Genomic DNA, 15423 nt, shown 5'->3' with positions numbered 1-15423 from the left:
AGTGGATGGATTCATACATATATCAGAAGATATAACATTAGCACGCATGCATGCAGCATGTCTACATGGTACATACCTGTTCCTAGGAACACAGAGGAAGGTATATACATGAAATATACAGATTTAATAGAGGATAAAAATGGAGAGAGCCAGCACTCAAAATATTGGTTGTAGAACAGCTTAGTACTGTATACAGTGTCCTCATAAGGTTACTATTATGTGGATAGGCAGCCAGTATGTATTTGAAGCAGAATAGGATTTGTGCATAATAGTTTGGTGGGAATGGGCAGCTGTAATCAGAGGGTTTCTGCAGGTAGATCAGGTGATTTGTTTTGTGGTAGGGGAAGAAAGGAGACAAAGTGAGTGGACAGAGGTAAGTTTGTCTTGTATACTATACTACTACTACTACTGGAGAGAAGAGAGATGGCTGTATCAGAAAATGTGTCATACACACACAAATACATAAATAAACAATATACTGCCAATCATTTAAACATCAAATTCATTATACAATGGAATTTAATCTGAACCCATGCCAGGGTAAGGAAAGGGGTTGTGGGTAATGGAGTCTTCAGGATAACAAACTCAGATTAGGGTAATGGAAGTCTTCAGGATAACAAACTCAGATTAGGGTAATGGAAGAATTCAGAGCCTTATCAGGCCCTGACAGGAGCGCTGTTATTGCCAGAATGAGCGTCAAGGCAGAACAATTCTGCGTCTTGACCCAGGGGAGTAGGGAGACCGGCCATATACATTCTGTAGGATGCTATAGAAGGATATCGCCATGTTTCAAAAGAGTTGAGAGATGTTTTTATTGACCAATCAGTGCCTTGTACAGGCAACGCTCCCCAAATCAGGGTGTTAGTGCTTGTGTCTCGTCTCGTAGTGCCATTGCTTTAACAGTAATCTTGCTTAGATCTGGGCTGAATGGGGTAGAGGTTATTAAAGAAGCTCTAGGGCTTCAAAAGGACCTAGCTATTCATCAGCATTGGATTCTGATCAATTCTGTCTGTTTTGACTTCTGCCTCTGCCTCTGGAGATCCTGTGCTGTTACCAAGCCTGCTTACCGGTTTTGACTTCTGCCTGAAGATGTTGTAATGTTGCTCGTCTGTCCTCACTGTTTCTGATCCTCTGCCTGTGCTCTGGATCATTTTTTGGAGATGCACCTCTCTGGATCTGACCTGGGACACTTTTTGGTCTTTCAGCGCTATTTCATATATTATATTATATATTTTATTACTATTACTATTATATTATTATATATTTCATATTAAACCACACCGAGTCCTTTCCTGTGATGGCCAGTTTTATCGCCGTGCTAATAAAAGACATTCTCTGCCTCCACTTTCAAGTGAAATGATGACATCACTGAACATTTTATCGCTACATAGATTTGAAAGTAGGTGGTTCTGTAGTAGATTGCTATTTTAAATATGTACTGCAGGCCAATGCATTCAAAAGCTGAAGGCTCTGTCTGTTATTGTGCTTTTGGATATTCTTGGAATCACAAGGAGACCTGCACTCTGGGAACAAAGTAGGCGATAGGGAACAACTAATTCCTTGAGGTAATTTGGAGTTAAGTCATTTAGGGCTTTGTATGTTAGAAGGAGCACTTTGAAATCAATTCTACTTTGGACAGGGAGCCATTGCAGAGAGGCAAGTACAGGTGAGATTATGTTCATTTTTTTTTAGTTCTAGTGAGTGTGTGAGCAGCAGTGTACTGTATTAGCTGGAAGCTCTTTATTGAGTTGTAGCTACATCAGGACAGGAGAGCATTGCATTAATCTAGGCGCAACGTGATAAAAGCGTGGATTCGCTTTTCTGCATTTTGAAGGGATAGAACTTTTCTGATTTAGGCAATATTGCGTAAATGAAGAAATGATGTCTTTGAGATCTGTTTTGTGTGTGTCAAGTAGGAGGTCTAGGTTGATAATTACACCAATATTTTTGATACTAGTGTCGTTGTTAATGGGATGCCATTGAGTGTTTGTAAATGGCTAGATAGTGTCATTCTCAATTGTTTAGGGCCTACAAGCATAACCAAAGTTTTATCTTAGCCATCCAAGATTTTACATCTTGTAGGCAGGCTTTTATTTTGGGTAGATGTACAATTTCATCAGGTTTCATGGATAGGTAAAGTTGGGTGTCATCAGCATAGCAATGGAAGTTAATGCTTCCTTGTGACGGCACCTAAGTGTATCATGTACAAGGAGAAGAGCAAGGGTCCAAGCACATGCTGTACACACACACACACACACACACACATACACACACACACACACACACACACACACCTAATGGTAGCATATACAAGGAGAAGATCAGGGGTCCAAGGACAGAGCCTTGGGGAACAGCATAACTTACTCTGGTGTGATTGGATGACTCATTATGGACATGAACAAATTGATGACGATCAGAAAGGTGAGACCTAAACAAGGATAGGGCACAGCTTTTGATGCCAACATGATGTTCAAGTCTCTGTAGTATAATATGACGATCTATAGTATTGGAAACAGCACTAAGGTCTAAAAGAACTAGTATTGAAGCATATTGAAGTGCACCCATGATCAGATGCAATTAGAACTTTCAGAACTGATTGGGTTGTGATGGGCTCTGAAGCCAGATTGAAAGTGTTTTTCGATATTGTTTTGAAGTAGAAAGAAAGTAAATTGCTTTGCTACTTATTAGAAAGTCTGTTTTTTTTTTTTTAAAGCTTACAAGACTATCCTTGGACTTGGACTATCCTAGGTGGAATACCTGAACTTAGGTGGGTAATGAATAATTTGTTTCTGAGTAATTTGTTTAAGTGCACGAGTCTGGTAAATGTATCATGTGTCGAGTCTTTTCTGTTTTCTTATTCTCTTTTTCATTGGTGCAACAGTGTCAAGGGTTGAGCGAAGCACACATATGAGTTAGGGATGTGCTTACGCCACTTTCAGTGCCAGGAGTAAGAGCTGAGGCAAGTGTGGCTGGTAGTGGTGTCATGAATTCTGTTGTAATCAATGGCTGTAGAAGTGGGTTAATTCACAGACCTTTATCATCAGCACCACTGTTACTAATGGGGGAGGATCGTTAGAAATGGAGAGTGTGTCACGGACATTGTTTTGTTTCAACCAAATCCTCGCTTTTGTCTTGAAATTTAGGCAGCTGTGTTACCGCAGGTTTGCTTATAGGCTAAGTAGCATTGGCTAATGTAACTACATCTACTGGCTGGGTTTCACTGGTTAATGCAACTGCATCCACTGCTTAGGTTTCACTAGTTAGAGCTAACAAGCTAATATAGTCTGCATTGAGGAGACGCAATTCAAGTATAGTTATCCTTGCTTCCAGACTGCCAGTAGCCTACATTTGTTACAAGTATTATGACCGCTGAAGGAGGTTGGGGAGTAGCTAAACATTATATGCCAGGCAGCAGACAGCTAGCATGAGAAGCCATGGCACACACTGGAAGCCAACTAGGAGCAGTGACTAGGATACTTAAGTACAGAGACAGGTAGCAGCAACTCTATCAAACAGGAAATAACGTTGGGGAGCTTCTCATGCCTCATGTAGAAGGGGGACAGTAATCTATAGTTGTTGTAGGAGCCATTTCTATCCACCTTTTAGTTAGCTTTATTTTAGTGTTACTTATTTTAGCCACTTGGGGGAGTATTGCACTGGGTGTGGCACGTCACGGGAAATTGGGTATATCTACAGGTGTGATTACTCAATTAGGGAAAGGTGTGGATGGCGGGGAACACACGGTTCTTACCGTCGCTCTGAAACCCACTTCACCGACAGCCTCTTGTTAATAGGCAAACAGCACTGGGTGAAAGGACCAATTTTATGCACAAATTTATACCTTTATAATAAACGGGAACACCACCCAAAGAGAGTTCATGCCTGGACTAAGGATTATTTGCTACGAGTTGGGAACACTTTGCCGTCCACACTGAGGCTAATAGGATAGCCTCCACAGTTGTCATTAGATATTCATATTCATTTTGTTTTCAGTGTTAGATGGGTTTTGTCTGTGAATTGCAAGGGTTGAAGGGGCTAAGACCTATGTGACTTTTATAATAATTTGTCATATTTCTCCCCCTAATTAACTGCCAAAATGAGGCACCTGGGCATGGGTGTGAGACAGACTCCAGTTTATATTCATAATGTCAAAATGTTTGTTCATACAGTAAGGTTTTTGTTGTCTAACTGTGTCTATTGAGAAAAGTAATAAACACATTCACATGCAAATCTGAAATTATAGGCTACATTTGTCTACCATTTTATTTCCTGTGCCGTAAAATGACAAAAATACTTGGTTGACAGGTCTTTGAAGCAATCGTACTGAACCGTTCCATATTAAAATGTATTGTCCCTGAATCCTATTGTAGCCCATGTTTTTAGATCCGCATCAGATCATCTTATAAGGGAGAGATGGACCCCACTACGAACTATCTATCTAAAAACAATAATAGCAAAACCACCAACAGCCCAGATGGCACTGATCACAGCTTGCTAACATGCTAACTGGCATTTTTTGGTCATTGTTGAAGATGTGGCGATTTTCACACATACCCCTGGATAGCCAATACGAACCACATGAGTATTTACCTGTCCTTCACGCAACCATAAACCATTACAATCAATTTAAAGATGATACCAAAAGTAGTAGCCCATAAAAAACATGAATATGAATAGGTGCCATATTGTTGCTTTGACAAATTGTAATGCTGTATTACATAGGGTGACCAGATTTGAGTTTGTAAAAAGAGGACACCTTGTTGCGGGGGGGGGGGGGGGGGTAGTGTATAGCTCACAGATGACCCCGCCCCCTCCCCCGCGACGACGTTCTCGACACCTCCCCTGCGACGACGCGACGACAGTTCTCTCTGCAATCAGAGCTCGCGCAAGAAGGTGGAACGTAAGGGAGATACCCTTTCCAAAACTTGTAAGGGCGTAAAACCTAGTTTGTGAAAGACCCAGAGAAACACAAATATCCAATGAGGCAAAAACCCAGACAATCCCTGCCGGACGCATTTTTTAGGTCTCGAAAAGAGGACATGTCCGGGTAAAAGAGGACAAATACTTCATGTCTCATTCTCACAACTACAAAAACATACAAATAAGCTACATCACCACATTTGTAAAATCTCCTGTTCAAAGCCAATGTAAGACTAACATAAGATCAAATGACATTTGCTCCCAACCTGCGAACATATACACAGGTAGATTACATACAATGTAGGTGTCTACAGTCTACTAGCGTTAGTGCTGGGACAATACACATAAGGTACATATAAGTGGTAAGCTACGTTGGCTACATAGTTCAGGAAAATAACAAATGCCCCTCCAAACAAACCAGATAATTACCGGTCTAACAGAAATACAGCAACCATGGCATCACTTTTTCAGGCCCTTCAACTTCATTTGTCTCCTGGGGTTGCATTGGGCTGAAGAGCTAGATTAAAGCTCATTATGCTAACTGCTACACCATCAACTACAAACTATCAAGTGCCTGGTTTCCTGTCCCTGTGTTGTCCTTTCACTGAACATTTAAGCTTGGCTTCCAAACACTTTCGTCCTTATCTCCTTTGCTGCCCACGGACTTTTGTGGTTTACCCTTTTTATTTGTATCCCTGGCTCGGTCTTATTCTTTCTTTACAGTTTTCTTCATTCGTCTTCATCTGTTTACTTGTCTTTGTTGTGTACATCATTATTGGTGGTTGTTTATTTTAAGAGCACTGGGTGGAAGAGACTTATTTTTTCCCCACAGATTATCTGTTTTATGTACTACGGTCAGGATAGTGACAGTTTTAGCAAATATGACCATTTTTATAAGAGTTCCCTACTGTAGCTTTAATCCCCATTCCCAAAATGTTCCCACTTAATTTGCACAAAATGAATGAACAATCCAAACAGCTGCATACAGTTCGTATGTTTCAAAGGGTGTGATTCAAATGTTCTGTCAGTTCATGTGGATGCTCACTCGACTCCTGATTCTCTATGCCTAAGCCCTGAGAATCGATTCTTTTTTTTTTTTTTTTTTCCCATCGACTCTCATCCCACATCTCTGCATGTGGTATGTCTACCGCTGGGCAGAGTTGAACGAAGCTCATGGCATTGCGGGGGGAAATCCATAGGGAAGAAAATATCAAGGATGTACTGCTAATGCATAGGCTAGTTTTTTTTTCCTCCATCCCCTCCCCAATTGTCAGTTTCCTCAATGTCTCTTCATAGTTTTAATTAATCAAAATGAGGATTTTGTACAACCACATTTTAGTGATATTTTCTGGCATTTGCGGACTCACAATGGGCCCTTTTCCAAGCAGCGTTCAGATTGGTGAGTAACACGAATCAAAAGCGATAAAGCCCCGTTTAAAGCTCATTACTGTTATATTGTAAAGACGCGCGTTCTGTCTCCCCCGTTTCATATTTAACCTTAAAATAATCAAAGTGTAACCATGTCTGCCAGGAGCTTAACGCGGTGGTTTTCTCTATAAAACGAGAATTGTTCGAATGGTTAATGAACACAAGGTAACGTGAAGGTTACTGTAATGAGATCCTATTTTTGAGTCCCATTTCCCGTAGTCCGTAGGTTTCTGTTCAAAGTGACGGGATGTTTTGCTTCTGTAAAGGATACCAAGGCGGTATCTGTTGAAAGTTTAGTGCTTATCTGATGTTTTTCGGGTTCATACGCCGTAAACATTGTGGTTGTCCTTCAGATTTTGCGCGTTCACTATGCGGAAAGTGCATTATTCCAAAGGAACTGAATCAAGCACTGTGATAAACCTGATACACGATTGCAGTTAAATATGCTTAATTTTCACATTACACAGGAACCATCCATTTTTAGCAACCACTGGGACTGGTGTATTTTGTTCGCTCAGTTTATGACATAGGCCTGTTATGCATACCTTTGTGGACACATTCGACTGAAAATCTTGCAATTCTCTCATCTCTTATGCTGGTTGCTTTACTACAGTCGCAATCCCTTTACTTTTTGTAAAGAAAATTTTCCAAACGGCATTTTCTGTATCAGTGTAGTTCTGCATGGGCTTAGGTTTTGATCCATTTCATTTGTGACAGCTTTCTCCCCTCTCTCTCTGCAGGCGGGTTGTTCATCAGAAACACCGATCAGGAATACACTGCATTTCGTTTAGCTATTTTCCTGCACAATACCAGTCCTAACGCATCTGAGGCTCCTTTTAATCTCGTGCCACACGTGGACAATATTGAGACAGCCAACAGCTTCGCCGTTACCAATGCCTGTAAGTAAAGCTTCGAGCGCTCGTCACAGCATGACACGTCGAACACGTTGTCTTGGGTTTGGGAATTGTGTGACGTTGTGTAGATGTCAGCGTATTGATGAAATTCACTTCGGACACACACACACACACACACACACACACACACACATTTATTAGGCCGACCAATGTTTACCATATGCAGAGTTTTTTTTTTTTTTTTAAATACATTTTATGGTTTAAGGTTAATCCTTATAAGGTTAAAAGTGTTCTAACAGCTAGTTGTATTTCCATGGTTGCATATTTCCATGTGCCTGTGAGGTTGAGAATGTAATAGTGATTCACTGCATCATTGTGGACCATCCCCCTGATCCTGTGCTCATGTCTGTGTGGCTTGAGACCTGAGGCTTTTCAGTGACACAGATTTAGTCACATTGTCATAGGGTGGCACTTTTAGCTGTGAAATACTGCAGTGCCTCTACATGAATGTACACACATGTGCCTTTACTGGTTCCTGTTTCATTTGTAGGGTAAGCTTCATATAAATACTCTGCTACTTGTGCAAAAGCCTATCAGATATAGAATTTCAGTAATGTTATCTACAGATTTTTGAACAGATTACAGATTTGAAACCATTTAACCTTCGTAACTGTATTTTGAGACTCATGTTTGTGCCTTATATGAACACATTGGTCCCTGATAGATGGGCATTGTGGGCTCTAACAATGGTATTGCATTCACTTCATTTCATTACTGGGGCAATGTCATGTTGTCTGGTACGAGGCTCAAAACCACTGGGGCCTTCAAGGGCAGACCGATGTCTTGTTTGGGTGTCTGATACAAAAAAGGTAGTTTCATGTGTATTGTTTTGATGATCAGTAGCGAACCATATTTTTTTTCTCTACGCATTAAATATGCTGAAATTCGAACACATCTTGCTGGCACTTAGTTAAGCTGACATATTTCACGGCAATTGTCTTTGATTTCGACTAAAGTGCTCCTACACAGTTTATTGGATTGATGTCAGATTTGGGGGTACATGAAGTCACGGGTGATTTGATTTTATGTAGGGAAGAGATGTTCGATAGGTTGAACAGTTTAGCCATCGGGAACGGATTCATTTGGGTACCTCTAAGCAGATTTTTGGGCTCCAAATTCAGGATTTGAATCAGTCAAATGGATGAGTTGTAAGGGGTTGCTCTATGGGAGCCAGTGTCATTACGTAGGCCTACAGCAAAGGCTAGCCACATCCGGAAGTGGTGGCCATGTTTGCTAAACAATCCAGAGAGGCATTTTGAGAGGCATATCGCTTAATAATGAACAAACTTGTTTAATTGTGGTGTTATGCTAATTTGGTGCTTAAAACACTGATAACGGTTGATGTTCTGTCATGAAATATGCCTGCTTTAACCTTTAATGAAACAGGCAATTGTGTTGCCTACAGGATATATATATACACATATATATATATATATATATATATATATATATATATATATACTGTATATTCTATAGCGGATTTGAAAAGCTGTGGAATGATAGCCAATGCCTTCTATCTAGGTCAGTGTTGTCTGCAATTTCTAGAGACTTAGCCTACACACAAAGTAGCCTAGACCTAATTCAAATTAGAGTTTGGATAACATTACTGAAGCTTCTCCATAACGTGCTGTTTTTAAAAGATCCGTTTAGATAAATAAAATGCTATAGGGTGAAATAATGTCTTTCTTTTACACCTATAACTATATATAAACACTATAATAACACTTCAAGCTGATAGAGGCATAACCTCAGTACATCCTTCTTCCAGGCAAGAGTGCCGGTAACCCTTAAAACTGTATTTTTATAGCGCCAGAACAATACAATTGTCTCAAGGTCCTTTACAGAGCCCCGGGCCTGAACCCCCTACGTTATCTTACACTTGTTATCTTACACTAGTTATCTTACTCAACGTTATCTAACACTAGTTATCTTACTCAACGTTATCTAACACTAGTTATCTTACTCAACGTTATCTTACACTTGTTATCTAACACTTTTTATCTTACTCAACGTTATCTTACTCAACGTTATCTAACACTTGTTATCTAACACTTTTTATCTTACTCAACGTTATCTTACTCAACGTTATCTAACACTTTTTATCTTACTCAACGTTATCTTACTCAACGTTATCTAACACTAGTTATCTTACTCAACGTTATCTTACACTTGTTATCTTACTCAACGTTATCTTACTCAACGTTATCTTACACTCGGTTGCCAATTTATCGGCTGCCAAGGAACACTGAGCTAGAACTAATGCACCAGATCTGCATTAAATCTTAGCCTCACAAAGCTTATAATATTCAGTATTTGTTTAAACTAATTTACAGAGCTGTTGTTTCAACTGTGTGTTCATTTTGGAGTCTGCAGTTTATGTTGCTGTTGAATTGTATTGCGTTGTAGGCCTACTTACAGGTGTTTCTATTATTTTGGCCACCCCATTTCAATTCGTGAGGCTAGACTAAATAACAGAAACACCTTTGTGCACCACAAATGACATTCTCCAAAATGATTTTTCTTAAACTGTTCCAACATAAATTGAACATTATAGCAATCATGAAGGATGATATATTGCAGTACTGTTGCATTAGACTGCATTCCTTTTTGCTATGTGTACCTAATAAACTGTCAACTGAGTGTATGTTCTGTTGGTTAATAGCAGACCAACAAAAACTTGTGTATAGTGTTAAATAATAGTATAGTCATAAAAATGTTGATATCATGACGACACGATTTTGAGAAAATATTGCCAGAGAGTCATGTTACATTATTGGGATAAGGTATTCTCGCTGTATACCTAGACACATTTACGGGTATATTTCAGTTTGATGCCATTTGAAAAGCTACTTCTGACCCACGTCAGCTTCAACGTTTTTTTCCGCCCCAACAAGTGGCCAGAAGATGTCACTGTTACAATACATTTCCATGTTGCATTCAGACTATAACTTTTTATAGTCCACCTCTGTGGTTCTGTGCTGGGTCCTGCTCCGTTCTCTCCCATCATTCATTCTCAGGCACATCAAATAAGCATTACAAAATACTGTTTTGTATTTCAAATACATCTTTTACATACAGTACTTGATCGGAAATACTGCCCATCCCTGGTATATTCACATATCACCTTTTTATGAGAAGGGATCGGCTAAAGTGCTCTACGTAACCGATAAACTGTCTAGCCTATTAGAATTGCTTCAAATTCACCCATCTGATTTGTGGAAAGCCCACATCAGATGTTATAAACTCACCTGTTACAGACCCATACTGATTTGTGAAAACATTGACAAATTACCTTTTTAAGAGTTTTTACTGCGTTAATACTGTACTCAATCTTGCATATTATCCCATCAATTGTAGAGCTATCTGACTAGGCTGAAATGAACCAATCTGATTTGGGGAAGTGTTGATCAGTTGCTTAATCTATCTGATTCAGTCTCACAGCTGTGCTGTGCTTATAGCATACACGGAGAACAGATACCTCTCATGACCGTTACTACACTCAGTAGAGATGCAGACCTATCATTTATCACATGCATAAATCATTTTTCCTGCATTATGTAAGCATGGTCAATGTCAAAGTAATATCATTTATTAGACATGAATGAGTCAAATGGGAGGACGTTAAAGGAAGCGAGGAAGAGACAGAACAAGAGTCAGTCTCAACAAGGCTTTTACTCGTTGGCAAGAGCTGAAAGAGATACTGAGATACTGAGCTGGCCTTCTTTCTGTTGAACTTGTCAGCGATAACTTATTAACTGTCTTGCTATGTCTTGTGTTGCGCTTGCTTGATGTTTGGCTGTGTTAGGAAAGTTGTCGACTCGCATCATAATCATCCCTGCCAATGTAAATTATGAAGAAGTGTAACGTAGGCTGTAACCTCAACGGTGTCATCTCTGTCTCAGGAGAGTTTTTTCAGATGCCCAAAGTCATCAACCTCAGTCCCATCTCATGGTAACGCCAAAAAGTTTGTGTGTTGGCAAGCTTCTATCAGTGTCAACTGGGCTGTTGATGGTGTTTGCAAGGTTTTTGCGTACCTTTTAGGAAAGTTAGCTTGCTAGTTTTGGAACAGAACTCCTTATTGCTGCTTTAATGTTGTTGTAGGACATTGCATTGAAATAATGGCTATAGTTATATTATACAGATTTACATATATTAGGCTAGGTCTATTATACTATACACTATGGTAGCCTACTATAAATTCATGAATCACCTAACACGTTTGTATAGTTATCAACATATAGGCCTAGGCTAAGGTGACCAGACGTCCCCGGTTTCAGGGGACAGTCCCCGTTTTTGGTGGCCTGTCCCCGGCTGGAGCTGTCCCCGGAAATGTCCCCGGTTTTCACTGTGACCAACAACAGACCCGGGATACAAATAAAAAAAAAAGAAAGAAAGAAAACAATGACCAAACGTTTAGTTGCCTAGCCTACACGCCACGGGCTCAAGTAAGCCAGCCAGCAGCCAGGGGGACAAGCTCTAGCTCAGAGCTCAAAGATGTTCTAGAATGCCCGTCGTATTTTGATTGGTGGAATATACAGCGCGGTAGAATCTTTGCCCTTAGCTTCTACTTTTTTTATTCAGAGAGAGATTGCGTCCATTCATTCATTCATTCATTCATTCATTCATTCATTCAGCCAGCTAGCTCTGGCAAATCGAGTACAAGACAGGATAGCATTGGGACAGGCGATTTGCGAACGGTGTTTATTGTAAGTGTCATTGTTTATCATCTATGTCATATTATTTAACCTATAATATGTATGTAGCCTATTATCTACAATTTGCAACAATGTGGGTGTAAAGCAGCAGCTATCTGTCGGTCAGGTGTCAGCCACAGCTCTACTTGCTAACTAACTTTGTTAACTTTTTAACATTAGCAGTGATACTAACTACAGTACTATGACATTTCAGTTTCATTAGACTGGGTTACTATTGAGAGGTAGTTGGCAACTTGTCAATAAATTAAACCACTTGAAAGCAAGAAAATACTCCTTGAACTCGCTTTCCGTACATCCAGTTGCGCTTCCCGCTTACGTCTGTCTCGTTATTTGTGTGACAATGACAATAAAGTACTTTGAACTTTGATAGTTCTGTGGAAGCAAAAACAGTCTCACCAGTTCAATTTTAAGCAGTGGGTTTCAATGTGCTAAAATCTTTAAATTAGTCATGTGCTTAGGCTACATAGATAGACAATTACAGGTAGCCTAGAATAATGGTAGGCCTACATTACTTAAAAACAAACACAAAAAAACATGTGTTCTTGTGGTGGTCTCTTAAAAGACACTAATGAAATGTCTTTTCCCCACATTAACTTCACATATTCTTTATCAACAAATATGTCAACTGGTAGTGTGTCACAGAACTTGTTATTTTTTAGATTATTCAGATCTCCCTCCCTCACCTTGACATTGCTTGGATTTCATTACATTTTTTACTGAAATTGTATTTTGAATCTTTTAGTTTGTTTGTTTGTTTCTTAAATTACTTTTGGTATAGTAATACCTAAAAAACAATTCCAAAGATCCTGGAGTCTATGGGCCTGATCTGTATGTTCATAGTTCCAGCTGATTTTCACACAGAATATAGGAATACAATGCATTCAGTTGCCTCAATGGCCTTAACATTTTCTATGCTGGAAAAACCTACACCTGTCACCCATCCGTGCAGACCAGTCACTTATCAGCCAAACACAGAGGTTAGGCCTACTGCAAGGAAGCTTGTGCATGACGTCAACGAAGTTCTTATCACTGATATTGGTTCTTATTATCTGGCAAAAGGTTGTTACCTTTACTACTCTTCATTTCAGCCACTTTGTGATTAGTTTTAAGAAGAGAACTCTTTGTTTGACATTCCCCTTGCGATTTACAAGAACAAGGGTAAGATAAACTGCTTTTATGAATAAGGGCCCAGTCAGTGTCCCTGTTTTTCGATTACAAAGACAAAAACATGACATGTTTTGGAGGTGTTAACGTGTCTGAACTGAAAATGTCCCCGGATTTTGTCTCAGAAATCTGGTCACCTTAGCCTAGGCTATAAACGATTAGGCCTACATTCAGGCTCTGAATGAGAAGATCAGAATTTGTGATCAGAATTTGTGTACGTTACGTCGTTTGATAACAGTTGGTATTGACAGTGCTTTGGCATTCACATGAAGCAGTAATGAAGTTGCATAAAACATGCTATCTTAACATCAGCTTACTTCATGTTTGTTTATCATGCCCCAGCTCACGAAATATGCTGTACAAGGACAAGCTAACATTAGCTAATGCTAAATTGAATAGTATCATATGACTAGCCCTCATTTGCTAATGGGTGGGTCGTTAGCAGCTGATTCCCCACTCAGAGAGTGAAATGTGAAAGATTTTAGTTCTATTTTTTGTTTTCGAAAAGTAGAAGATTCAAGGTTTCTGGGGGTGTTGTTTTTATGTCTGTAGGATGTAAAGATGACCTATTATGCTAATTTTCAGTGTTTATCATTTTATTTTTTGAGTCTACAGGAAATTTTGACATGTGTTGGTGTTCAAAAAACACATTATTGTTCTCATCCTGCACACCTCACGCCTCTGTGTGAAACTCTCTGTTGGAGCTCCTGTGTCTAGAAGCCCCTCCTGATGAGCCCTGTGTCCTCTTGAGGGGTCCTCCAGAAGGATTGGGTTACAATTGTGTCATCTTGAGGGGTCCTCCAGAAGGATTGGGTTACAATTGTGTCATCTTGAGGGGTCCTCCAGAAGGATTGGGTTACAATTGTGTCATCTTGAGGGGTCCTCCAGAAGGATTGGGTTACAATTGTGTCATCTTGAGGGGTCCTCCAGAAGGATTGGGTTACAATTGTGTCATCTTGTAACAAAGGGAAAAGACTGGAATTCCAACAGCATTTCAGGCAGCTCAGAAAGTAGGTTCTGTGGGAGAGAGTTACTCCCTCTGTGTCACTTGGCAGACTGTTAACATGCACAAAAAGCTGTATAACACAAGGAAAGGGGAAAAAAGTCTGAAAAACATAATAGCTTTTAATAACTTTAAAATCAATGTTGTAGAAAAATTCAACTTGTGTGGATGCCAACAAGTGAAGTCTTGTGAACTATGAAAAGTTTCTCATAGTTCTGTACCAGGTGTAGTGTAGTGTAGTGTTCCTCATCTCAGAAAGGGAAGCAGATAACTCAGCACATCACATACAGCGGGGAAAATAAGTATTTGAACCCCTGCCGATTTCGCAAGTTTGGCCACTTGCAAAGAAATGTGTGATCTATAATTGTGATGGTAGGTGTATTTTAACAGTGAGAAATAGAATATCAACAAACAAATCCAGAAAACTGCATTTTATAACATTTATGACTTTATTTGTATTTGATGCAGAAAATAAGTATTTGAACCCCCAAGCAAACAGCAAGAATTCTGGCTCCCAATGACCAGTTATGTGCCCAAGAAGCACACATATTAGTCCTCATTAGGCCTAACAAGGTACACCTGATATCTCGAAAGGTAAAGGTTAGAGCCTAGAAACCTTCACAATGCATATTTAAACATGCGTATTCCGGTCATTTTGAGACCAAATTCAAGTGTCTACGACCTTCAAAAGCTGAGATACGGACGAGCACGCATGCTAAAAGGGCGTGGCAAAATCTCAATGTTCGCTCGGGTGACAGTAAACGACAGCACCAATCTGCCTTTTGCGTAATCTTGCTGACAAACAGACAGACAAACCGAACTGAAAATACATCCTCCATAGCGGAGGTAATTACAGTGAAATATTTTATGGTTAGTAAGTGCAGTACAGAAATCACACAGATCAAGAGCATCAATAAACTTTGGTTGGGTGGGTTATGTGAGGTTGTGAAGCCATGCAAATATTGATGCTACACAACTCACTGAACCATCTATCTTTGTTTATCAATCTGTGGTCAGGTAGCTACAAACCAAGTGGTTATGGTTGAGCTCTACAAACCCAAGATAAATATTAAGTTTTGTTGAATGCAGGACCCATTTCAGCTGCATGGTGAGTATGTTGACCGCATTGCCACAACTGAATGCTACTGTACACTACAGCCTGAATGCAACAAGACTGCCATCTAGTGGTCGCTGCATTGCCTCTGATTGGAGGCGGAGGGGGCATTTGTGTGGATCAAGCTATTTGTGTGTGGATCGCAGAAAGAATGTTTGAAAATGA

General features: G+C 39.8%; 1 protein-coding gene across 1 annotated transcript in view; it reads left to right on the top strand.

Moving 5' to 3' along the window:
* The first annotated feature begins 5721 nt into the window (after positions 1-5721).
* The window catches only part of LOC105905528 (glutamate receptor 4-like), a 66196-nt gene continuing 56494 nt past the window's right edge, over positions 5722-15423 (top strand). Inside the window, exons 1-2 of the mRNA XM_031572699.2 lie at positions 5722-6319; positions 7089-7247. Coding sequence (XP_031428559.1) covers positions 6232-6319; positions 7089-7247 — 247 coding nt within the window. The 5' untranslated portion in view covers positions 5722-6231. The remainder of the gene's footprint in view (positions 6320-7088; positions 7248-15423) is intronic.

This window comes from Clupea harengus, chromosome 8 (genome assembly GCF_900700415.2).
Source record: "Clupea harengus chromosome 8, Ch_v2.0.2, whole genome shotgun sequence".
In the NCBI taxonomy this organism is placed as follows: Eukaryota; Metazoa; Chordata; class Actinopteri; order Clupeiformes; family Clupeidae; genus Clupea; species Clupea harengus.
The sequence above is the reverse complement of the archived record's forward strand: the minus strand, read 5'-3'. Positions and strand labels throughout refer to the sequence as shown.